This window comes from Opisthorchis viverrini (assembly GCF_000715545.1).
Source record: "Opisthorchis viverrini unplaced genomic scaffold opera_v5_314, whole genome shotgun sequence".
In the NCBI taxonomy this organism is placed as follows: domain Eukaryota; kingdom Metazoa; phylum Platyhelminthes; class Trematoda; order Opisthorchiida; family Opisthorchiidae; genus Opisthorchis; species Opisthorchis viverrini.
The window spans coordinates 208889-236851 of record NW_008751973.1 but is presented as its reverse complement, the minus strand read 5'-3'; the positions used below and the strand labels follow the sequence as shown (position 1 = coordinate 236851).

At 43.1% G+C, this 27963-nt stretch overlaps 1 protein-coding gene across 1 annotated transcript in view; it reads right to left on the bottom strand.

Moving 5' to 3' along the window:
- The window catches only part of T265_14992 (hypothetical protein), a gene marked incomplete at both ends in the record, with an annotated part of 93080 nt that overhangs the window by 2736 nt on the left and 62381 nt on the right, over window positions 1-27963 (bottom strand). The window contains one exon of the mRNA XM_009176116.1: window positions 24512-24797. Within this exon, the coding sequence (XP_009174380.1) occupies window positions 24512-24797 (286 nt within the window). The remainder of the gene's footprint in view (window positions 1-24511; window positions 24798-27963) is intronic.

Genomic DNA, 27963 nt, shown 5'->3' with positions numbered 1-27963 from the left:
AATGCATGCGAATGCTGAATTTGTGATCGTAACAGCACTAGACTATTCAGACTGTTCACATCGGTCTACGACAAAAACTGAAGCTTAATGAAAACACTGTAATCACTATTAATTTACTAGCCACCAATTAATTACAAGAACATACAAGCGTTCTTTGCTCGGCACCAATTTGACTACCACTTGTTTTAAACTTGTCTTTAGGTAACGACTCTTAATGTGGGGTTTTGTGTTTAGTTTCACAGGTCTTCGTAATAAGAAGTTGCGGTATATTCTAGGGAAGAAACTGAGTTAAACATCGGAGAGTATTTTTCTCCGATGTTCGCGTGTTGAAGATAAGCACGAGTGTCCTCTCAGGAAATACCGCTTGGAAGACTCTATCAAGAGGGGTCTTCTGCGAGAGAATCTGTTATGGAAATGCGCTTAAAGGGAGCAAATGAAAATACTCCGGTGGTGTGATATACTGAGTACGAAAATCCATCCTGTGGGAGTTCAGCCGATTACCTTGTCAGTGCTGTGGGGGCAACGCCAGTTTAGACGGGCGGAACATACCCGAATTGGGATACAGCATAGTATGAATCGATCCGCCTCACCACGCCCAAATACCGGAGACAGATGCATGATCGATACTGGTTTCATCGACGCTGGTTTTATCCCTGAAAGTGGGCATCATACCAACCGGCGGCTGCGTTGCACATCGTGTACAAGACGACGAAAGGCGAAATAGCACAGTTTGCCAAATTTATTGTTATCAGTGCTATATAAACAGGAGGAATCGATATTACCGTTCGGACTGTCTTGAGGACTGACTTGCTTTCGATATCCAGAAGGTAAAGACACCTGTTCTGTCTCATTTACTTATCTGACACTCAAAGAAATGTTGTAAAATACACTCGGTGTATCGTTCAGCCACTCATTTCTCTGTGCTCTCCTTGTGTTTGCAACAAGGAAGTCCTATTTCAAAATCAGCTCCTAATAAATTCTCCGTTCAATCAATTTTCAGTAGGAAAGATACTGAGCTTGGTAACAATTGCTGAAATTCTTTCCTACTGGCTTCCGATCCAAAACTTTAAACAAAGACACATGCCTATCGTACACCGGTCATAATCGAAATAGCTAAATGATTGACACGCCCTGAAGTCTAATACATCAGTCCAAAGTTGTGGGGGTGCTATTCTGCTGGATAGATTACTGGGGCATAAATTAGCGTGAGTCTCAGGAGCAGTAGGCACGCATGAAGTAACCATGCTGCAATTATTGGACAGGTTGGCTGTCTTCAGCTGATTGGTCAACAGTGGATGTGTTAAAACCGATGTAATCGATGATCTGTCTACTCAAAAGTCTTTGAGCATTTCTGGAACGACGCGCGTATAAGATAGGGAGCAGCGCAATTTATATGCGACACTATTTGCTCGAACCAAGATGTACGAACCGCAAAGTTTATCCAAGTTTGTCAGGCTGCATATCCTGGTGTGTTACGGAGTTGGTTTAGTCGAGAAAATGAGCAGAGTATCTGTAGGGTACGAAAAGCTAACTGATATGCATCAGTTTTAACCTGCCCCAAAACGGAAGGATTCAGTTACAGGCGATGCATACAACACCTTTACGCGTGCAATGTCTATTGATCCAACTGGTCCCTTCAACTCCCCTCATAACACAGATCTACAACCACTTCGTTGTGTTTAGCAATTATAGCGAATCCTAGTCTAACGGACAAACGATCCTGTTTGAGAATCGGCTATAACAGAAGCAGCAACTCAGTTGGGAAATCCGGAGATAGATCGGAGGTGGATAACTTGATAAGAGTGAACATACCAAAGCGTGTGGAATACCACTGGATAACTGGTCTCACATTGGTGATGTGTAGATGAGGAAGTAAATTACAGCAACAACATAAAATTCATACGCTTGCTCACTGCCGAGGAATTATAGACCAAGGGTAAGCCAACACTCATATGCGCCTAAAGGAGGGCAACTCAGTGATCGGCTTGCATTGAGTTTAATTGCTTGTCATCTGTGAGTATCAGCTACTCCAGGAAGCATGCTCAAACCGGTGCAGGTTACTGAAATGAACAATCTCATTACTGCGCTATTGATCTACTTCAGACTAATCCTGGGAGCCAACATTATCCTACTCATATTTGTCACCACTGGGATCTGCTGGAAAACAGTACCGAACAATTAAATTTGGTGTGCTATCTTGTGAATACCGAGGAACCTTACTCCGTTGGACGCGAAGACTGTATGTGTAGGTTATGGTTTATTTTATACCCCACTACCACACACTACTTAAACATCTTTCTTCCCTATGGTTTTCCACTCCGGCGTTCTTGTACCACCCAACATTCCGCAAAATTCCCCACGGCTTATGCGAACTACGGTGCTACCAATACGTTATGGCCATAAAACCTATTGGTTAGTACGGTGGATTTTTATGCTCGTGGTAAAAACACAGGCAAGGACTGCATTCAGATAAGCATTTGTTAAGAATGTCTGTTGTGGTTCAGAGGTCCGGTTATTGGAGGGAAAATGGTTGGCAGCATACAGAATTCTCGCATTCAAGCTGCAACTTCATTGCTTCAGGCTACGATCAGACCGACGCGTACTGGATGGGAACCCATGGGACTCAAATCACCAGTGTTGAATGACATTGTCATAAATGGCCCAACTGCGCAGTCAGTGGCGCTCGTGAATCAAAGCTATCGCCTTCAAAGAGTAGCTACCCCATTTCCGTACAAACTGAACATGCGTTCACCTCCAAGGCTTGGTCGTACATTTTACCTCCCCGTTTTCCGGTGGTCAAAACTGTAGCAGCTGGAACCAATGTGTCTATGGCACACGGTTTATGGCTGATAAATTGAATTGAATTGATTTTGGATAGGATAGACTCGTAACCACTCGCTGTTTGAAACCTTCGCAGTTTCATTCCATCTAGTCCAGTTTGGAACAAGGATCGTCTTATGTGAACGTTTGACCAACTGCACTCTGGCGTCTAGATGTTCAAGCAACATTGACAGCCTTTGCAGAAATCAGCCGTATGCAAGTTTTGCCGTAAAATTCCAGGACCTTACATTGTTTAAAAACTCTTGTTCACTGCGCATTAATTACTTCTATGGATAGAAAATCTTGGTACCAAGCAGCCACGAACTAGACAGCAGGGAAACTTTTTTCTACTCAAGCTGAACTGGAGAAAATGTTGTACCATCGCACCATCTCTCATAAATTTAGCGGTATCAATAAATCTATTGTTGCCAGATCCTCCGATAGTTTAAAGCAAAGCGATATAGTTCTGGTAGTGAGCGAGATAACTTCCCATAGACTCGCTTAGTGATTGATTTATGAAGCAGCAAATACAAGTCTTAATCTGGAAAAAGGAGACTAAAACGCCGCATCAGCCCTTGTTCTTATCTCATTTGTCCAGGATACCTGCTTACGTGCCGGTTTTGTTCATCTGCAGCATAGTAAGTGTTATGTTCCGTTGACCGTTCTACCTTAATGGAGCTATAAATGAGTGCATTCCACCTGTCTATTCAAAGAGGAAAATTCAAAATGCCGACTTCGACCAGCGTTTAACTCCTTTTTGGCAGAAAACGGCGTGGCCGGGGTAGATGTTAAAGCTTTTCACTCCAAGCTACTACTTGCCGGATACGGCAGAAGCCTGAGAAATTTCATGACCCCATGCAATTAGAACGGTGCTTTGGAACAGAACAGCGCGGACAGTCTAGGGGGAAAGACAATGTGAACAACGGAAATTTATGTTACTCAGTTAAAAGTCCGGAATTTAGGAATGTGTTATGCAGATGCTTGTGATTTGTACGGATAATAGTTTATCGTTCAGTGTGAGAGAAGTTGGTTTCATTATCATATGATGTCCGAAATTTTAACGCTTGTGGGTAGCAGTGAGTGACTGCAGATGTGCTTCCTGGGAATTATTCTATAAATTTACCACATTTTTCTTGTTTAGTCAACGTGTTCACATACCGCGCCGTCTATTTAAAGGAGAGTAGTAGCTACAATCAACTGGATTTACAGGAATTTAATCTTGGTCCCCTGCATGAGTTAACCTATGGTTACCGATCTATGTGTTGATCGGGTATTAGCTGAGATAATCCCGTTTTATGCACCGTATAGATACCCGGTTTGACCGGTTTAGTCAGGGTGAAACATTCTCACTCAGTGTACTTCAGTGGTAAAACAGACTCAAAATCAGATAGAGTTGGGCTCTGTGTAGAGAAACCGCGCATGCTACGATGTATCACTCTCCCGGTACGTATGCGGAACTCTTTGAAACTAAGTCAAGCACGGATTCTGGAAATACCAATCTATCTCCAATGAATCGAATTTTGTCATCAGGTGACGAAGGCTTTAGTTGGTTTTATGCAGGCGAATGGTAATCGAGGTTCCGTCCTCCCTATACTGCAAGCTCCGTTTTACAATACCTGCAGGTTCTGTATGCACTCATCTTTAATGGTCGTGCCCAATATCGTAAATTGGTTGTATGAAAAAACGTTTGTCGGACAGGAGAACAAAGTCCCGTGTTGGAAGAAATTGGGCTCACGTGCAGCTGTGTCACATCCACTCATATCATTGACAAATAGGATGCCTTCGACGTCATATACCGGGTACCTCTGGACCAACCAGGGCTGGTACGATCTAGACTACTATCGATCGCACATGCAGTTGGATTCCAACTGCTAGACTCACATCTCCGAGTCCAAAAGAAATTTGGGGAACTTCTGAAGTTAAGATGACGTGAAAAATCCAGCTTAACAAAAGTGCCTGACACCAACGCTAGTCCATTGACTCTGTGATCATTCTATTCCATACCCTTCTCCTCTCTTCTTTTTTTAAAAAGTATGAAACCGCAAGTTTTTCACATAAACAATCTATATACGTGTTATACATTAGTTGGTCCAGTTTCTCCTTGTATGAGTAGGGTGATAACGGTACGTGCTCACAATTCGTTATACTTGCTGGTCGTTTATTTCAGAATGCTCGTTGCAGAACATTGTTTATTGCGTTAAGCGAGCGTTTGCAGGCGCAGCACAGACAAAAAGCTGAGTAGGGAAATAATTGGTTGCTTATTTACCTGAATGTGCTGTGCATCAAGTGCTGCATTAGATCGCCTCATTACTCATTCGGTGCTATATTCGAGTCTATACAACGTAGTGCGACATCTCAAATATCGTACCAACTGAACCATGAGACGTTGATGAAGCACATTCAACTTAAGAAGAGCACCGTAAACGAGGGTTCCAGCTAGGATTCAGGTGATTCTCCCATGAAAACCAAATTGGTATGCGCACGAGTGTATTTTTCAGAAAGTGATCTGCGTTTTCCCAATTTGAGCCAGTTCCCACTATTTTTACTGGTGGTTTCGAATGCCGTTGAGAAACACAACACTCTGGTGCTGACCGGAGTGTACCGGTAGAACGATTCATTTATTCTCGACTGGTCCTCAAGTTTAGCAAACCGTCCAGGTAAACACGGCAAAAAGGTCATTCAAATACCAGGCCAACTGCAGCCTTATTGCATGAAGAAGAGTTGGTTGATGAGTATAACGGAAGTTTCCAACCAGCTATACTCGCAAGGCTGGTCCTATATTCATTCAGCATTGCAGGAAACGATTATCAGATTACCATTTGTCCGTGAAAAAGGGGAACAATGATGTAAAAGGGGAGGTTCTGTAGAACATGGTGCACGACATAAATCGGGTGGATTTGCCAAAGTGGAAAACTCAACGGTCTCAGCACAGCAAAGGAGCGCAACTCCAAGAAACCTGTTGACATGAATTAATGAACATTTCCCTGGCACTGGGTGGGGCGGTGTACGGATTTACAACAGTGACCCTATTAGCCTCAACAGTAGTTTCAAAGTAGTACAACCAAAACTTTTATCCCACATGTATTCTACGGTATAATTGAGTGACTCATTCGAAAATCTATGGGACCAGCATGGTGCTAATTTTTCCTGGGATCACTTGACTGCCAACACGCAAACACAGGATCCCTGAACCACTTTTTGTCAGAACTATATGGTATTATAGTTCGACCAAACAGTTTTTCAACGGGATCGATAGATCTCGGTCCTGAAACATCTTTTCTGAACAAAACCCAGGTGTATGCAGACACACGCATACATGCGAATCATGGTGGCATAATGAACTTTCAAGTCTTTTTGTTGGATTTTTTGTGTAGGACCTCGCGTTCACATGATACCTAACAACTTCTTTGACCTAAATGTTGTCCACAATGGGCCAGTGTTTGTATGTGTTTCTCTGTGCGCGCGTTTGCATATGTTAATACATGCCTACTTGTGCGCACATACGGCATGTATGGGTGGGTTTGGGCAGCAAACGTGCGAACACGCACAAACTTTCAACACACGTGGAACCTCTACTGACCAGCCCTAGAGATAGGGGGCCGGTGCCAGAGCAGTGGTCGTAAGATGGGCCGACGGGCGTGTGAACATAAATCCTCATGTAGCATCGGTCAGATTTCACGCATTTGGGGCGAGCAGACTGGTAGTGGTAGTGGCAACTCGAGAAAGTTTAACTACCGGTAAGAGCAGGGGGACATTATGGAAGAATGTGTGCATTGGTGTTAGGGCGATGGGGTGGTGAGAAAGAGTGAGCTGAGCAACTCGCACGGAAGAGCTGGAGAAAAAAGCGATTTGACTCCAGATCAAAGGCGGCGCCACCAAAGAGGCTTTGATCATGGGTGTCATTTTCGCGCGTTCAGATTCTGTGTAAATAACCACCAAGCTACATGTGCCGAAAGCAAAGATTCGTTGTTTGTTTGTGTTTGTTTTGGTGCTTTGTCCAGCTTACAAACACCCGCGCGTCCTGAGCAGGTGACTGCCCAGCGGATAGTTCTGCTCGATTCTTCATGTACGCAGCACACGCACGCCAACGAAAAGTTGAAACAGGCTATCTATCCAGCATTGTGATTATCATCTCGAAAGGCGAGCTCACATAAATTTACCGTGCTCGTGCCGCGGATGCGACTCGGAAAGCAGGATACTGTTTGCGCTTCTGCTATAAATTATATCGCGGGAACTAATGGGATTTGCCGTTCGTACGGTTAGTTTCGGTGCGCGAAGCTCACTTGCTTACAAATGCTCTCAATCCGGATGACCTGGATTGTTCGCTGAGTGCGTCCAACTTCACTCGGTAAACCATAGATAAAATATGTGGTAGTTCAACCGATGTTTTTTTCACCACAGGCAATACCGGTTGAAAGAGTTGAGGATGTGGGGAGATACTGAGGACATGATCCATCGTTTTTTTAAATTTTGCCATAAGACGCCATTCGCTATGTGAATGCACTAATAGTAATAGTAGGGGACGTACAGGCTAACCTGAAAATCAAAGTTGCATAGGTTTATTTCGTACGAATCCTAGCTTGACTTACAGTTCGATTACTGCCATATCACTATCTATTACTGAAAATCCAACTTGTTCGTTTCAGACAGCCTCCAGAGATTAATGTTCTACGCTGCAAAAATATCGTACCATTTCAGGACTTGAAGCGCGAGAGGGTATTTTCAAGAGACTCTACAGTTCAAATCCTACTGAGTTCAGCCAATAAATTGTCATAACACAGTCAGAAAAATTACCGGCAAATCTGTTTGGTGTGAGTTCAGTTGATACCAAATCCTGTACCGGTGACCATCCGTGCCGAAGTGCTGCTATCAGGTTTGAGGATACGGATAGCATGTTAGTGCATGTTAGTCCAGTAAGTGTAACCAAACTAAAACACATCTGAGACGAGAAAGTCCTCCTAATCAGACACCTATTTTCTTCAGAAAATATCTCCAGAGTTCGAGCGAGAAATATTTCAAGCCTCCTCGTGACCGAAATTCATAGTAGCAGCTATCTGCCTACAGTGGACTACGTAGAAAAAGTCAGCGTGCCAGCGAACCTTATTGAGTCATTTTGACCTGAGTGTTAGTTTTGCATCGGAGATAGACTGGAGTACGCCACGCAGGTTTAATAGGGCTTTAAAGTACCTGACCAGTGCGGTGAATGAAAACTCAGGATTGACTACGCCACCGACTATAAATTCGCAAAATTAAATTGGATCTGCCTTGTGCCGATATATTCTTTTACCGTTCGTTTCTGAGTCTGGATCGGTCGTAGGTTTGTGACTCGTCCCTTACGACACATCATTAGGCTGGCTGCTCGCGGTAATACACCACTCCATTGCGGCAGGCGTCAGTTTCTCAGCTTATAAGGATGACAGTTGGTTTGCTTGCTGCTATGGCTAATCTGGTTATGAATGTTTCATGATCAGGTAGCGTGGCTTGGCGAGAGTGCCACTGATTAGAGAACGCATATTGATAAGAGCTGCTCAGAACAAAGACAACTAACTTTCCACTGACCACTTATGTAGCATATAATTGATATTCCAGAATAATCGGGCACCTATCCCCCGATTACCACCGTTTACCACCAGTTCTGTTCACCAATGGGTGCCTACAAACTGATTGCGGACACCACCTTGCTATTCGGTACAAAACGATCATTCTTAAACAATGATGCAGAGATCAAAGTGCCACGAAGTGGACTAAAGCGAAAAATCCAACAAACGAATGTTCCGGTGGATGATGCCTGTTGAACAGGTTCCGATGGCCACACAAACTTAGGACTTTAGGCACCGAAAAACTAATTTGACGTCGCAAGGTTCCCTAGGATTCTTTTCAAGAACACCGAAACATAAAGTATATAAAAAGACATCTAGTCCTCCCTCCCGGGTGCTTGTCTCTGAAAAAGTGAACGCATTGCATCCGTCACCCTCACGGTAGCACTCCAACAGGGCCGCCTTCTCGCTTTTCAAAAGGCGGGCACCTCGCTGAAACCAACAGTTCTTCCCTGTTCGCTTGCTTCTTTGAAATGGCATTCAATACAACAGGCCTTCTAAGAGAGTTCCAGATTATATGAAGGAAGAAGGTTACCAGATTCGAAATACAAAGAGTTTGAAAATCACTAATAATTCAGAAGGGGTGGAGACACCAATCCAACCTGGCCCAATAATCACATCGCAGTGAGAGCAACTTTAAAAGGTGCATCTTGTTGATATTCACAACGGGAAACGATTCATCTGTTGACCAAATACTGGTCTCCTGGTATAGATTGCTTGCTACGGAATATACAGGACTCCGGCTCCGAAACAAGCCACACGGACCTTGGTCTTCCAACAACTTCGCCGATTTTTTTAGGTGTCGTTGCTATCAACACGACAGCGTCAGAATATATGTTAGAAGACAGAGAGAAGACGCATGCTTGTCCTACTCATCGCCACCAGGGAGCGTTCTTTTTCAAAAGTTGCCGGTAAGGCGGAAAATCCTACATGAGTGCGAGTTAATCATACTACTGATCGGCCGCTCGGATTAGTGCTCATCCATTAACGTGACAGCCGCCCGTCTGAATGTATATGGGGGTGTGACGCACACTACTGATGATTCCCAAGAAGGATGAAACAATTACACAGTGCTTCGCGGTACATCTGACTTCAAATACAGGACGAGAGCTCAAATGAGAAAACGAGCTCGCACAAGTGAAAAAGTATGAAAGTTTTCGAGGAATGCACTCATTTGCAAATCAACTTGGCTTTAACAAGAGAATCAACTGAATCTCTCGTTTATGATATGCTACAACTGAATGTGCTGCAAATAGGCCGCCTCATGTTACAGTTGGCACGATATTCAAGATATCGCAGTATATTCTCATGAGGGAAACTACTCACAAGGCTGCTGAAAACCCTTCGACAGCCCACGACCGGTTTCGCCCTTCTTGGGGCTCATCCGGTAGGCGAAGTCCCCGAGTTTCATCGATCATAAACGAGACATTCAGTTGAGTGTTTCGTTAAAACCAGACTGATTTGCAAATGAGTGTATTTCTCGAAGAAAGTGCCATTTGGGTTCAAGTGGAACATAAGGTTGATGGAAGCTCGCGGACGGCGCTGGACTACCTGATGAGCCCCAGGAAGGGCGAAACCGGTCGTGGGTTGTCGAAGAGTTTTCAGCAACCTTGTGAGTAGTCTTCTTCATGAAAAGTATGAAAGTTAGTTATTGAAACTTAACAGTGAAAGCGATTAGGTTCCTATGCTTTCCGCAGGACATCCGGCCAAGCGCAACGATAAAGGGCGCGGGAGAAAGAAAGTGATGCGCCATTTCTGGGACCGTATCCCACCAAAAGCTTATGATCTCAGTAACTCTGGATGTTATGAGCGTAATACTATCTCACGCTGAAGAAAGGCCTGGATGTTCGTGGGCTGAATTAGCAAACAGAGTCACCTTACGGATTCTGAAATTCTTAACTTCCCTAGAAAAGCTTCTTTCATGAAATCCCAGAAGAAATTTTTGATTCATAACATAACCTCCCTTTCATTTCTCAAACCTATAGTGAGATTGCAGTTCACTCAGGATTTTAGTACATCAAAACGGAGTTTCATTTCTTTCCGTTTTTGTACATCGGAAAGGTTTTGTCGAAAGGATGACAGTGTTAACATAGTTACCATACATTTTCCCACTGTGGCACTGTCTTACATTGGAATACTCGTGTACCATTGAGGGCGTAAAACAGTACCACAGACAGGATGGATGCAAAGTGATAAACATTACTCTTTGTAAAAGTAATTTTAGGCAATCTGACACGAAGATAAGCATCTATTACCCTGCCATACTATACGTCACAGACAGACATTGAAAGTCTATAAGAGGTTGCCCTGGGAGAAGTTCAGTCCTGGAGTCTGGAAGGGTGTGTTCCATAACCATATAGAAACTAGAGTTGAATGTGCCACATAATAAGTTCAAATATGACAAGACTGTCATAAATCTGTACGGACGTTGGCGTGCAAAGCTTCCAGAAGTTCCGGACGTTTGAATGCCTGACTTAATCTGTATTTTAATGGAGATTTCATCCTGTAGGTGAAGCTAACCCATTTTGAAAAACCAAGAAGCTGTTAGGTGAGGTGGATCCTGTGATCAAAGGATGAGAGGCCCTATATCCTGCAGTTTAGTCACCTCGATCATCAACTTGTGGTCGAACGGTTAAGTGACCAAACTATTAGAAGGAAGGTAGCGGGTTCGAGACTCTGTTGGGTTCCTTGAGCAGTGCGCACTACTGACGATTCCCAACAAGATTGAAAAAGCTGCACCGTGCTTCTCGGTTTTTCAGCATAGATTGGTCTCACTCTCAGGACGGAACCTTCATTGAAATTCCCAAATCTCTTCACACTATCAACGACCTACGAAGTGAAAGGAACCTGGTCGCTGATACCAATAGTGTTCTTTATGATCCATCTATGGCACAGCTATGGCCTATGCACCCTCGTCTGTTTCTCCACATCTCTCTCTCTCGTGGCAGTTGGGTACCACTACAACAGGTGACAGATACTGAGCTTTCCAGACAGGGAGGGGGTAATAGGTGCTCCTCTAATTTTCTCCTACGCTGTAGCCAACCTGTAAATGAGTTTTATCCGGAAGAATTTGTCTATCCACAGTAAATAAAGCTTAATTAAAGTTGAGAATGGTGCACTTAACAATGGAGTTGTAAACCTCTAGGTTTGAATTGGTTCCCATAACTTAACAAGAGATACAGTGGCAGCTGAGCCATCTGGCACAACTTACTATTACCCGTCTTTTCACTAATGGTAAACTCTCTAATACTATAGTTTGGGTATGTTACCTACAATTTCCCCAAGCCATATAGCCACAAACGACTGACAAACAACTTATCACGCAACGTTTTAGAAACTTTATCAGTGTTGGTGATGATAGAGGCATGTTAAGAAGACAGCAAGTATCCCTGAGATATTGCGAACCTTATTCAAACTACGGATGTAAGTTCTTCCCTCAATAGACTGCTCAAATATTAGTACCAACGCGATGAAGACTAGACACCAAGTTCAAGATGCGTCAACCTGTTTTAAGTCACGGGCAATAGATCGATAAACAAAGGAAGGAATTATTGAGGGCATTTTGACACCCATATATCGTAATGGGAGCAAGTTTACAGTCTACTGATGTTTTCCCATAAGATGTTTGAAGTAAGGCGTCCGCATTCAGAAGAGTCTAGCTAACAAGGAAGAGCTACCACATGACCTGTGGACTGGATGTAAGTGCTGAGGGAATACTCTTAAGAAGGAAATCACGAGATGTCGTATAAGCTGGTATCAGACTGAACATTTTGCTATACCAAGTATAAAATTATAAAAATATTCTATGAATTCAAAATGTGCTTGAAGTGAATCCAGAAATTTCTGTTTAATGCCTTTAAAATGGGATGAAATGGATTTTGGAATGTGAATTATGAATATCCTTTAACATATTTTCTATCTGCTGGTTACAGCGATTGGGTGTGTAAGGCCTGTTGGAAGTGCGCCAGAGGGTGTTGAAGATCACGGTGAATAGTCCATAGAGGAACCAAAAATTTAGTTTTATGTTGTGCTACTGAATGCCTTTTAAAGCAGTCAAAATTTTTAAAAGTTGATTTTTTACACCTACGGCGCATAGTCTTTTCGGTATTGTCCGAGCAGGATTTGGCCCGGAACTCGCAAGCCTCGTCAACATTCAGATTAAGTTGTCAAAGAAATATGCGAACTGGATCATTCATCGAGTCTTCAACCAGCAGTGTCTTCACAACAACATCATCCCCACGTCTTTGTTAGTTAAACGGCCAGACAGCTCTCTGCGATAAGAAAACTTCTAATACATCATTCCGGATATTCTTGCGTCAGCGCACCCGCTTATGCTCCATTACTGTGGAATCACTACGTATCCGGGTCAGAGTTACAGATGATTACTTAGATTCACCATTGGCACCGGCTCTGTTGACCGATATAGGGCGTCTATTTGTAAAAAAAAAACTAAAAAAGTGCAAGCTCAGATGAAAAGGAAAGCTCAAAAGACTTCAACTGAAAGTAGAAACTTCCAGCAGAATTTTTCACCAGGTGATTTTGCCCGAAACTGTGGAGTCAAGCATGTCTGTATGCAATCTGTTCAACAGATGAGGTGTAAGTTTTGAAAAGATGCCTGAATTTCAACTTTACCTGGGGAAACCGCTGACTCTTAATGAACTAATGCCTGCTATAGAGCACGCACTCTCGAGGTTTCCAGCAGGAGTATCTGAAGAAGCTCGATTACGTACCTGTAACCAAGCAACCTGTCGCGGGAGGGCATAGATGCGCTATACTCACTGGAGAAAGGCAGGTCAATCCACGTCACCAAAGCGGACACTGGCAGCGTAAAGATTGTCATGAATCAAAATGATGATGAAGATAAAGTGCTCAAACCTCTAACACTGGGTCCTTACGGGAAGATCGAACTGCAGAAAGTAAGTCCAACTCTCAAAATGATCAAACCTCGGGTTATCAAGTACATACAATAGTTGAAATCCAAGCTCGGCCAAGCGCAGTGGAATTCACTTGCGCCGAAATCCAATAGACCTGGAAGATTATACGGGTTGTCAAAATACACAAGACTCCCACACATCCCATCATGGACTGCTTGTTCAACATGCGACCTACACAAATATTTAAGCAGGTTGTTGAAGGCGTATTATCACTTGAATGATTCACTTGATGATGAGTTATTAGTCAAATTCCCATGCTGACGCACCAATTAACGTCTGTTTATATTCTTTGTCCTCTATTCTGTGGGGCGAGTTACCTCTAGTACAAAGAATAACTTTACCCCTTTCTGATACTTCTACTGGTGTTGAACTATGTCTAAACACCACTTAGTTCATCTTTCAAAACATACTCTATAAACAAATCGACGGTGTCGCTAAGGGGTCTCCATCAACACTCACAGTGGCCGATCATTTTTTGCATAATTTTGGAACGAAGGCAATACGTGGCTTCAGAAATCCACCACATACCTGGCTGAGACCGGTTGACGACATATTTGTGGTCATATCCGCCATATAAAGCAAGCCTCTCTAAACTACTTGAACGGACAAAGCAGTAGTATAAAATTTACGACAAAAATTGAGGGCGAGTAGAGGATTATTGGTTTCCTGGATTGTAGGCCACATGTGAACAGCAACCATGGATTCTCAGTGGGAATCCACAGAAAACCCACACATTCAGACAGGTACTTGCATTGTGAGTCTTCACACACACAAACACACTGCGTCAAACACGTAGTTGTCGGATCGTTGGTGGATCGTATCAAGAAACCACACTGGGATGAATTCTTTCCGGCAGATGAACCGAAGTGGCAGCAAAATAAATACCACAGAAAACCCGGTGGTCACCCTGGAAATGGCACTTCAGGCGGCATTCGAAAGATACTTTGGGATCGAAATATTAAAACATTCTTCTGAATTGATAACACCTTACGACGACGCTTCTTAAGGGCTGAGGACCCTATCGAACCAAAGCAGCGCACAAACTGTGTCTACCAAATTCCCTGTGACGATTGTCCAGCCAAATATACAAGCCAGACAACCAGGCAACCTCATGTGCGAATCACGAAGTACAAACGCAAGGTGCGTTTTCTTTCAAGAAATCTAACTGAATTAAAAAAAACTCGAACGCAACCCAGCCATTAAACTGCGTGAACTTGAGTCAAGCCATCAAGTCAACTTCGATGGTGCACGTATATTTCAGCTAGGATGCAAGTCACCTGGAACGGGTGTGCGCTGAAGCCCTAGATATCAACACAACCGGAGTGTATCAATCGTAGGATCCCGTCTATCTTGCTTGGAATTCCTGCACACATTCCTGTACACATAGTAGCCAGATGTCAAGCGGGGATCTCAACGATGACACATCACAGCCAGCACATCAACAAACGACACTTTTTAATCAAAGTAGACATACATGGAATCACGAGGACCCAAATGAGGCTGCGCTTGACTCGTATTCAATTGACTATAGAAATCCTTGAAAAAAGTTCATCACGGCAACTGAAACGTCGGATTACAACGTCTTATTCCACAACGCGGTTTCCACAATAGTTAAAATTATTTCCAGTTTTTCATTCACTCGCGCAACACCTTGTAGGCTCTAACCATCACCGACCTTCGCAACAAACGGTGTATGTATGAGGTAAATCATTTTTACCATTCTGCTTATTAGCCTAGTCGGCTGAATTTTCGCACACTAATCGGTCGGCTCTCATGTTATTTGAATATACCTGATTGGGCACCTGGCTTGACACCAATCAACTGGAAACCATAGCTGGTGTGGCCCTATGCTGTTTATGGTATCAAGCAGTCGAACAGAAGACGGATGACAATGTTGACGGAACTTGCTGCTGCCTTTACCCACTGGAATATCTGGTGTGTACCACCAGTCAACCTAGTAACACTAGCTGGATACGCGGATATGAGAGGTTACATTTCACCTGGAGATGTTTCGGTTTTTTACTTGTCCAAATAACCGAATCGGCAGGTTGACGCGATTCACACCTTTAAGTTGGACAACGTCTGTTGGAACGTGTGGCTTGAACTAGGGTGATGGTGGGGTGCGGGTGGATAACATGACATTCCAGTGTTGACAGAAGACGTCATTAAAGGAGAAGATGTAAGCGTAAATGATGATGAGTGTGACGTCATTACTAATGTGGAAGGTTAACCTTCTTTTCTTAAATCAGTGAGAGTCTGCCATTGCCTCTGTCTTCATCGATTCAACCCGACTGATTAATCGAATTGAGCGACTCATAAAAAACATGAAGCAGTGCACTTCTTCGTGCGTACAAAAGTCATGCTAGTTGCAATGTGTAGGAAACTAATAAACACAGGTGCCAGCACGTCGGCTTGTTTCAATATCGTTTTTACTAGTATGCAACGAGAGGCAGGCGCAAAATACTGTCATTTTATGTGCCGCAAAAAGTTTCAAACTCAGAGCAATAAACACGTCTATAGCCGAACGAGTTTTTACGTCTTTTTTCTGGCGGAATCAATCAGAATGGTATGAGCAAACTGTGAGCCTTGTAGCCATGACAGCGAAATGTCTTCGGTTTGTTATGTATACGTCTCTGTCCCCCAAAAAACGGTGAAAATCGTTTCTCAGCGGCGGACGTAGCAGAATTTTTACCGCTGATTGATCAACCGTTAATTGTGTGACATCTCGGATCCAACAGGTATTGTCACAGTTGGGTAAGTTATTTAGTAATGCTGGCGATTTCCAGTTGAGTTTGAGCTCTCATGGTGTCATATTGTCCTACCATATAAAGAAACGACTTGTCTGAATAAAGTTAAAAAGGTAATAGGATCGTTCGGCTACTGCAACTGACATAGAGTTCTTACTGTACGCTTTAATTAATGGAAAAGCAATCTTTTCTGACTACTCACAAGTAACAACATGACTTACACCTGCTTATTATGACACCGTTTCGTTTTCTTGCTGCTCGTTTTCCCCCCGCTTTGTTCCTACTTAGGGTCTGCTTATCCCTCAGTAAGTGATGTCAAAATTTGTTGCCCGTCTGTCAATTGCCTGCAAGTTCGCCTCGATTGCACCTATTTATTGGGCGCCCGCTCCGACGGGAAAGGCCTACGACAGTCTTCAGCATTCCTCTTCAAGTTTCGTTTGGACATATAGACAAGGCGTTGTGGAATTATTCCCCAATATGCTACTTATTTTTTGTCAATCACACAGGTACCAGAGGGTAAATTTTGTTTTCATTATAAGCTGACTATTACAGGGCAGGATAAAATAAAATGTCACTGAAAAACGAATGGATATTTTAATAGTTATACTCACTCTTCTTGCCGCTTTCGTTCAGAGCTGTGCCAGTAACCGTAAGAAAAATATATGATGAAACCTGCAGAATAAGAGGGGAAGATGGGAAGTGAACTTCGTATATAGTGTAATTTACATCAAATATTTGGAGGATCTTTATTGTGTCAGGGAATCACCAAGTAGAGGGACAAATTAAGCAATACGACAATGGCGAAATTCAGCGATCGGTGGTAAGTGAGGCCACTTTTGGGGAGGTTTACTACTAACCTTCCCCAAAATGGGCCATGCTGTGGGATAGGCTCACGGCCATTCACAAAACGATCCCAAGTTGTACAGTCTCCAGCATTGCGCAATTCATTGGGAAGAGTGCTAACTACCATTGAAAGGAAGAGGGCCTTTGCTGAGGAGTTACTTATTAGAAAATGCCAACTGACCAATTACAGACTATTGGACAGGGAAGACTATTGCATCTTATTTACAAAAACTGGACATCCATCTTCTCCTGAAGGCGTCTTCTTGAACTTTCCTGGATGTTCATTGACTCCAATCATTCATTGCTCAAATCCAAACAAATGCTATAAAGTGATTCCACAATTTCCGCAACAGATCTCCCCTTTCAAGAGACGCAAAGCGAATTTACAAGAACAAAACATACTACTCGCATGCCTCCCCATCAGTAGTATCACCGTTACACCATGAAGAGTATATCTAGTGAATACAAATTCAGCAACTTAAAATAGACTTGTTTTAATGCGCAACTCAAGGTGGTGTTCACATTTATATCGGTGCAGTCAAAAGTCTCCCTAATATTTTTGAATTCTTGGCTCAATCGATTTCCATGATTACGTTTTGTTGGGAAATGCTAAAAGCGGTCAGCTCTGGTTGAATGACGACTTTCATTTCCGCATTGAACAACACGGTTGTGGAAGATTTATTTGGGCCTGCTGTACCAAAACAAAACAAACTACATAACATTGACTTGGGATGATGAAGTTGCATGAATGAACTACAAGTAACATAACAACGAACGGACTTGTGCGATCCAGGATCGTTTACCACTCAAAAGCGATGACCTACAGTGTTTTAGGCAAGGTATATATGGGCGACCTGGTACATGGACTGCCGTCTAGATGGTTTTAATAGGGTATATCGATTCAACAGTACGATGACTAATCAGAGGTACTATCAGCTATATCGTTCTTCACCTGCCATATCCTATCCAGAATCGCCCTATCGCCCTTTTTGAGAGATTCTGATTAGTAACAGCGACCGACTGAACCAAATGTTTGTTTCTGAGAGTAATAAGGACAACATATTGTCATTCCCATACGGATACCACTCATTTGTACGGAATCCAAAAAAACTGAGAGGATAAATGAAGCAGTCAACGCACACATAATTCAGCCACAGATTTATACGCATTTGTTCACCATGTATAAACAAAATAACACAAGGTGATTACCCCTTGGAGATTGAAAAATTATTTTTTGTTGAGGTATTCCGCCGGAAAATGATCATAACAGAGTTCGAACCAGACGGTATGCGGCAACCATGTCCGCGAAAATGTTATTTATTTCCAGAGTGGCAAATAATTCTGTCACATGCATCCTACTTCGGCCTAACGCTTTAATTGACAAGTGTGGCTAGAGTGCACTGAAAATCCTGGAGCTTCTACGTCTACGGTTACGGTAGAGAGGTAGATGTATAGAAAAAATAAACTTGTCCTCGAGTCAATTCCTAAAGTAAAGAACAGATGAACCAATCACATCTCACAAGATCTTTTTTGGGGCCAAAGAATTTATAGGTTTCTGATAGATTGATGTAGAACCCACCATCTGTACCCCAAGTGCAGTTCCAATACATATACTTTCCCGGTAGACACTTGCCTTCGTACGTTGGTTATATTTCGATTACCTCATCTACGTTGGCTCAGTCATATATTGCGCAAGCCGAATCATCGTTTGTCGAGAAGCGTGTTTTTTTCAGTGTCTAGAGAGATGGTCGACCTTTGACCTGACGAAAAGGTACGAAGGAGATTGCAAAAAGTATGGGTAATGTTGGTGCCACCACATTCCAGGATCCGTGTGATCCTCCTCGTGGCTCATTGAAGACACTGCAAGGTATGACTGTTAACCATTTTCCTGTTGTCGCTCTCTATCCCGAGTGTCTAAATGAGTGTCTGGAATGGTATTCATCTCGGTTTGATTGTTCTAGGCCAGAATTAGGCGTTTTGCCCACCCACTTTAATTCTTTTCTTCCCAGTAAGGCTTTCAAACAAACAATGGTTGTACGGTAGAGCCGCATCAATGTTGAAAACTGATGCCGCGCTGTCGGCGATGAGGAGTTCCAGAGGTCACCTTGGTCTTACATCAAACAATGGTGTACGGTAGAGCCGCATCAATGTTGAAAACTGATGCCGCGCTGTCGGCGATGAGGAGTTCCAGAGGTCACCTTGGTCTTACATGACTACAGTTTTCTGCTCAAGATTAGTTCTGGTTTTTAATGCAGCATTCTTAAAATGTGTCTCAAAAGTAGGTCACAAATAAGAGGAAGACTGTTGCATTCCTCTGTCGGGCGTCCGGTCAAACATGCAGGACAATTACGAAATTATGAAATCTGATAAATAATCACGGATGTCTTTCGACATGGAGAGCATCCCATAGTAAGATCTAAACATCGGAAGAATAGGACGTTAGTCCGTCTTATAAATTTCATGCATGTCTGTGGCAATCGTGTTTAAAAATACGGAATAGAGTTTAAAGAGACTATAGGTACGAATGAATTTCATCGTTTGCAGGCGTACAAAACATACTGAGAAGGGCTTGCATAAACATTATGTGAGGCACCACAGCTTTGCTACAAGTTACTGACATATCATCTTTCCTTAGAATTTTCGATAACATGAACGATAACATGAAATAATGAGTCTGGACAAAGTACAACCAATGCGGCAGTCGTCATTTGCGGGGACCTCCCACCTGTCAAGGAAACAATCTTAGGGATATGAATTGCTTCCCATTGCAGACCATCTAGAGGAAATGGATATTCGCGAAATGAAAGCAAACTTAATGAAACCCGAAACGGCTGATTTATACTCTTAGTTGAAGGATTAATATAGCGCTGATCCAGCTTAGATAGTGAAGCGCATTACTGGCGCACATAAGCTCTATATTCTCTGCCGGACTCCGCTTGACTTGATCTACACGTTAGTCCAGAAAAACCGCACGGTACCATTCGATGAGAGATATCACAACTAAAATTCAGATTGAACGCGATGAATTAATGAGATGGGATGAAGTAACGCTTGACAGCTTAGCGTGACTGACTTGTTTAGAATTCCCGGCATTTCTAAAAGTATGTTTACATAAAATCCCTGAAATTACTCCAAACGTGGAAACCCCAAATTGACTTGATGTCAGGATAGGTGTTCTGGTAAGTCCGGGTTTCATGGGTTTTCCTGACAGGCCTTAGATGTTTCTAGAGGTAACTGGACTTTTGATGGAGTCACCGTAAAAGAGTTCTGTCAACGAATCTTAGTGTTCCTATGGAGAAACGTTAACAATTCGGGTGAGCCATCATAGTGACAATGCCAGGGCATGAGAAGGCTAGCCAGTCATGAGAAGGACATGAGAAGAAGAAGTGCATCTTCCAAACGTGAATGTTTACTTTGTACCCACTAAGTAACTTCATCCAGGCGACATAAGACATACTAGTTTGCAGTGACGTAAAGTATCTGGTGAATGCGTTGACCGTTTTGCAACAGTATACTTCAAGGATCCTGATTAAGTAGGGCAGCAGCTCCAAATGAAGTTAAACCCAAAGGGACTTCAATAGATGCGCAAAGCATTTGATAGCGTAAGAGCAATCATCTCTTCTACTAGGACGCACCCATGGAATAAAAAACGTTTGATATTCCCTGAGATATTTCCTTCCTGGGGAATGGTGCATCTGGATTGTCTTAACTCACCTGAATATCACTTAAAATGTGAATGGCACTCATTTTATTCACATCAGAATACTCCCGGCGGAATATCGAAAGGAAAAACAGGTGGATTTAAGGCTACAATCATCACACGCTAGTGGTTGGAATGCAACAAGTGAAGAGAAGTGTTCAATCGCAGTAGGGTTCAAGGGTGTGACGAAAATTAATTGTCACTTTTGTTTACTCATGAGTAAGCAGTAATAAACGTTTAGACGGGTTCGACGGTTAAACCAACGTAAGGAATGCGCGCCCGATATACCGGAGGAAGGCAAAATTCGTTCAAAGCACAAAAGCATTCCAATGTGGAGGTGCTAACCAGAGCATAGGAAGAATACCAACCCTATAACCAACGGAGAAATTTTGAAGGGAATGAGCTGATATACATCGCGCGCATGAATAACTGGTACGTTAGGTGCAGATGAATAGTTCTACCCACCATATATATTTTACTACTGAATCCTATTACAGTTGCGGCTGTCGGCTAATTTATTTGGCTCGCATGTAATCCGGTGCTGTCTAAAATTGCTAGAGCGAAGAAGTCAACTATCTTATGAACACTTCTTCAGCGTTCTTCACCAGTTCAAACCGAGTAAATCGGGAGCGCAGATACCTGTTTTTAGGGCTACCTCAAAACCGCAGGCCTAGCATATGATGTGAATCAAGCGTAAGCATTCTTACGGTGAAAATATTAAATTTGGTAAAACTGAATCAGGAAGTAGTTGCTTACACCAGATGTTACTAACCTGTGTACCCCATATGAGTCATGTAACAACCATATACTTATGTTAGGCATTACAACGGCACATTTGAGACAATAGACTTGGGCCAAAATTTTCCTGAACATAAGTATTCCGCAACTACCAGACAAATCAAATCGGCGTATCGGTGGAGCCCTAGTTGCAAATGCTGGACAACTTAATCGGGACTAGTTTCACGACCCGAGAAATATTTCTGTTCTTATTGAGGTTTCTAGGTAAGTTGATGCTGAAAAACTGANGTTACTAACCTGTGTACCCCATATGAGTCATGTAACAACCATATACTTATGTTAGGCATTACAACGGCACATTTGAGACAATAGACTTGGGCCAAAATTTTCCTGAACATAAGTATTCCGCAACACATGAGAAACGGGTGCGTAGGATGTAGTCAGTTACATTTAGTTTGCACATGGTTACTCTAATGTATTTTATATTAGAAATAAAGACAGGGATTAGACACATTTTTATTGGTGCACTGTGGCTAACCGTCCTGCATTTGGATCAGTGTTCGACCAGCAACATTTTCTGAGAAATGTAAACCCTGAGCATGGGGAACACAATTTCCCTCTGCAAACTGGAAGGCGCAGTTCCCGAATTCCCATCGAAATTGCATTCCGTTTAAACTCAAGATTCATTTACTTTGCGAACATGAAACATCTGCGCATCACTTTGGTCTATGAACCAGTTAAGTCAAACAACAGCTAACTGGTATGTCCCCTAATATGGCTGAAACACAAAGGAACCAAGACCGTAAGGTTTGCGGGGCTTCTGCTCTGGTCCAAGTGGACATGACCGTTCAGTTTACCAAAGACTCGATGTTACGAACTCATGAAAAATTTACCGTATTATTTATTATCATTGTTAGTATTATTTCACCATACTATTTCCTTCATGTATTTGATGTGCACATTCTCCATTCTTTGGAGGAGAATATATGTGTTAGTCACTGGTGTCCTTTCAGGTACCGCCGACTTTCTCTTTGTTGCAAAGTATTATCGCTTACGATGTCACAGTGAATTTCACTGAAGGCAACTACTCACTGAAGACCCTTCGACAACCCACTAATGGTTTTTCTGTTCTTGGTTCTTATCAGGTAGATGCAATCTACAAGTTTCCGTCAACCTTGCGCTTTATTTGAACACAAGTTGTATGCATCTATCAAAATACACTTATTTATTAGTTATATTGATGTAAAAGTGGGGGTCGATTTCATCAATGCTGGATCTCTTGTTTGTCTTATTTTTCAAATGAATGCTCCGCATAAAGGCAGTGTCATGTTTCAGTTCGTACTGTTCCAAAGCTAAATATAAGGTTCAAATGCGGCGCATTCAGTTAAAGAATAGTATAAGCGAAATATTCTACTAATTACTCTGTCAACAATAAGTCAATTTTCAAAAAAGCGTGTGCTGCTGCATACACCGATTTGGCTGTACAGGTAGGAACTAGGAGTGGTTAAGATTAGAGGAGTAGGGATCGATAGCTATTGAAGAGCTCCGGCAGGCAGCTGTCCAGAGTTCTTTACAGACTCTGAAAATAGTGCAAGACAAATTGTCTCGGTGACTACATAAAGCAGTGCGTGAACAAGAGTTCCACGATAACACGGCGTCAGTTGAGCAAATCTGAGTGAAGGAGAACTGTGGCAATGGAATGAATGCCTCGATTTCTTAAAGTCAAAAAATACGCTGCGACCAAGAGAAAGCCGGCGGTACCTGGAAGAACATCCGTAACTGACTCATACAGTCTCCTTCAAAGAATGAAGAATGTGCACTTCAAATATATGAAGTATATAGTGTGGTGAGATAATAATAATGGGAAACCACCAAGTTATTTCAAACCACACTACCGGTTGTATACCGCCATGTTCATTATCATCCTTATTGGCGGCATCACAGCAGTGATCAACACTATAACTTCGCTGCCGGACAAGCATGACTCATTTGAAAACCTAACTGAGATGAAAAGAATAAGAGTGGATAGGGACTTACTGCTTGCTAAATACATTCATTACGCACCTCTAGACACTCATTCAAGCACACTGGATAGAAACTGACAACAAGACCGCCACTGACTTGTATTAAAAGCCATATCTTGCAGCGCCTCCAACCAGGCGCAGTGGGATCACGCGGTGCCCGTCCTGGAAGAAAAGTCGCACCGACAGCATCCAGTCTATTTCATCCCCTTCTGTCAAGTAAAGGGTTGGTTACCTCTCTTCTTCCGTCACTCTGAACTGGGTGCGGGAAATAGTACTCGCTTCGGCAAACAATGGTTCGGCATATGCAATACACGGCCTAAGAAACGCAGCTTCTGGTGCTACATACATGCTTCGGTGGAAGTCATCGTTACACAACCGAAAACTCGCTTTTGTTACGAATTCTCCAACACCAACCTACACGAGCGATTGTCGAACATCTGAAGACGTCTCAGTTCCGCTGCTTGAACAAGCCAGGTCTCACGGCTATACAATCAGAACTAATACAACTTCCAAGGTACGTAAAATGCTCCAGAACTTCGAGTGCATCCTCCTGGATTGTAAGTGGCGTGCTCAGTCGAGAAGCATAAACTTACATTTTGTGGGTGCAAATTGCATACAAAAAGAGCGGGATGACGTTGGTCAGTTCATCCAAAAACACCTGAGAGCGATGACGTCTGCACATTCCAGATCGACAAGTTTTCCATCAGAGGCTACTTAAACGCCGAGATTTTTTGGAAGACCTTTCAGCGTTCGACTCATTTTCTCATCGAGCGCGAAATTAAATAGTAATGGGGGAGTGGTCACAACTAACGGACACTTATTGAAGGCTCTTCGTATACTGTCACACATACGAAAGTCTGAGAATACAAAGAACTTGTTATGCTCGGGAAATTCCGGGGCATCCATGATGGTCAAGCGTGTCAAGTAGAGCAGACCGGCCAGTCGAGGTGAATGCACCTTGGAACTACAGGATTATTAAAATTGTGGGTGTGAAGATTTGGTCAACGCAGCCCGTACCAGACCAGAATACCGCTTGCTGCTCCTGTGTCGGTGTTTCACCAGCCATCACAAGGCGGTGAAGCACAATTGACGCCAACAGCCTGGTTACGACCGGCGTCTGACTGATACCCCTGTGGTGACCTCACTCAACACGAGGTTTTTTTCGAATGGGCACTGTGACCGCTGTCCCAAGTTGTCTGACACAGTTTCCTTTTCCCAAATGCGAGCAAAGATATCGGACAAGCGCTGACTGAGGAATGCACCTCCATCTTTGAACAATGAGGCTGGGAGGTCATCCTGACCCGATGCTCGGTGGTGCTCGAGAGAAAATATACAGTCATAGACCTCCAGGGTCATAGGAGGTTCCATATTCACCATCCGGAGTTCTGCGTCAGCTGTATGCTCCAGATGAAAGCAGCTGGTGGCCACGATAACTATTGTTCGATGTATTTGGCCCAATGCGCTCACAGGTTTTTTCCTGGGACCGGCCACACAGATCAAATGAAATGATCTTCAGCCATTCCCTAATTTCTGGGTCTCCTTCATTTCTTTGGCTTTTCGATTCCACCATGCTTCACGGTGGGCGCGAACCCACACTTTCACTTTATTTGATAGTTCGTCGGGACAAGTTATGTTCGAGACTAGCGAGGGCACTCCTCCGAGATTTAGGCAGTGCCGCTGTTTGGTATGATATCCAGTGCTTGAGTGGGACATCGGGACTAAAAATGGATGAGGCTAAATAATTCAGGCTCTACCAAGAGGAGTGGTCTATGTTTAGAGCCAGAGTGTTAGATATGCGCATGCGCATCACTTAACATTGTATTCCTGTCGCCTTATTGTTTCATACCAACCACCGGTTATTCTATTTGTCACCAAGTTGACTGCTGATTATTCATTAGCCAGAGCGCTTTCGTGCTCATAATCAATTGTAATCCCGATGCGGTAGAACTGGGGTGTACACCCGTGGTTCTGTATCCCGATAACGGGTTAGGTTCAAACATCTCACGATAAATTAAGCAATGCAAGTAGAATCGGCATACAGTATCATGTTGTTTGGATGAAACTAGGCAGTTTTGGTGAAGAAAGTGCCGTTGTCTCGCCTGGTCGTCTCCGGTGATATGAGCAGCTACAAAACCTTTTCACGATTTTTGTCATATCAATACTAATCGGCCAAAATGAGCAGCCATAGCGGTGATTGACTGGATCCTGATCTGTTTCTGTATTGCTCGTGCACTCAGGTTGCGCCAACCTTCAGTATGCTCACGAACAGTATGTTGCGTTCCAACTAAAATTCCCACCCATTTTTCAGTGACAGCTTAGCAAGACACCAAAATGGCCTTTAATTTTCTCCAAGCAGCACTACCCACAAGGTCGCTGAAATCTCTTTGACAGTTCACAGCTGGTTTAGTCCTTCTTGGAGCTCATCAAGTGCAGTTCCGATTCTCCGTCAAGCTGAAATTTCGCTCGAACACAAATAACACGAAAATCCGAGAACCCCATTCATGTGAACAATAATTTGGTTTTAACGTCATAAGTAGTATTCCTTCAAGAAAGTATACTGCGATGTCTCAAGTATCGTACCAACTAATGCATGAGGTGACCTTTCGGCTACAGAACCTTTAGATTTGTTTCCAAATACTTCCTAATCTCGTTAGGCTGTACAATTCCCATAGGTCCGATGTGAAATTATTAAAACTATAAGTTACTAAAACTATATAGAGTTCTTTGTATGGCTATCAGGATAATTTCGCAGAATTAATCAAAATGAAGAAACGACAGTTCCATCACAGCAACCGTTTTGCCTACAGGGCTACATGTCGTGCTGGTGAGCGAACGCTCTTCACATACGCCTGAAGCCCCTAGACACATTCCCTAAAGGTTGAACCACATGAGACCCTTTGTCCTTATGGAGAGCGACGGATGTGGCTTAAGATTAGACTTTTTCAGACTGTTAAACCCTGAATCATACGTCCATGAGACAGTGACATACTGACACACTTTATCTCTGGTTAATTTGGTTCACTTGTCACATTAAGAACCGCACTGATCTGCTGAGTCCAAAGAAGTAAAAGACCAGGCTAATGGCATTGTAGTGACCAAGTCCTCTAATAAGATCACTGAACACTGAGCACTGACATCACAGATCACTGACTGCCCATGAGTAATAACCAAATTGCCGGCTAAGTTAACAGCTGTGGAAAAAAGCAACCATGCCGAAAACGTAATCACGATCTACTACAAAACTCTGTCGAACTGTGAACAATTGATTTATTTCGGGGTCAGTAGACGCTTTGTACGTAGGGCCGCCTATTATCGGGTGAGCGCTTGCTGACATGCTCTCCGTCATCATCAACCAATAAATTTTCATTTGACTTGAGGAATTTTATGGGACAAGCGAGACATTGCCGGGACGAATCAGCCGGTTGTCTCCGAAACGACGACTTCTCAGTCTGTTCCATACATTTCCCATTTGGGTGAAAATGAATAACCTGGTTTCTAATTGAGGTTTTCCGAAAATGGACATCTGAGGAGAAAAATAAAATGGTATGGATGCTCCAGGGTAGTGTTGAGGAGGAACATCGGGCTAACCATCATAAAGAGATGCCATGCGGATTTGAAATGATGCTGAGAACCCAACTTTGGAGTGCATTAGTGATGGAAAAATAGTTGGCTAAGTTTGCTCGACATATACGGATTACTTTTCCACGAACGACTTGTAACTCTCAACTTGAGTAACAACAACAGAATGTCAAACAAGCAGAGCTTCTGCAGAGATATCAGCCATCATGACATTGGCGCTCACCAAGACTGGATGCCATTGGCATAGAGGGCTTAATAATGCCACCATGTTTGAGAGAACCATGTATCCTATCTTTGCTCCATTCAATCGGCTTATTTGTGTGCGCGTTAGCAGGGCATCGGACAACGGTGTGTCAGTATCCGTATTGGAGGAAGTATTCTATAGAGAAAAATGTCGGTAGCTCAGGTAGAGTAGATGGTCGTTGGCTTTTTCGCTGAGTTGGGCAATTTGATTGTAAACGTTTCATCATCAATCGAGGTGACATCATCAGTACGTTATTGGGGAGCGTAGTGGTGCTTAGCGGTGGGTTAGTGGTTGTGCCTACAGTAGTTTGGGAAACGATGATCCCCTGTATTGAGTTGGTACAGGATAGGAAGAGTGGCTTACAGCGTGCAGAAGGTGGAGCATAAGTACCAAAATGACTGACGCTTCATTGTGCTTCACAATGTTTAAAAGTGTTTCAGACTTTTCACTGACTTGAGAACCGCTGCATAAGACCTATTGTATCAACCTTGTACTCAATTTTCACCATCCGACATGTTCGTTTATGGATTAGAAAGTGCGTCTAGTGAATTCGGTAAGCTTAAGGAGTTCAGTCTGCCGGATGCCTTTTGGGCTCTGTGAAATTTGGCTTGTTTTACACAGCTACCTGACGAAAGCATTTTTTTAACCTTTCTATCGTCGCACGTTGCGCACCAGCACTTTTCATGTACGCTGGGAGGAATTCCGTGCATTATGTTTTTTACATACTGCTAACTACT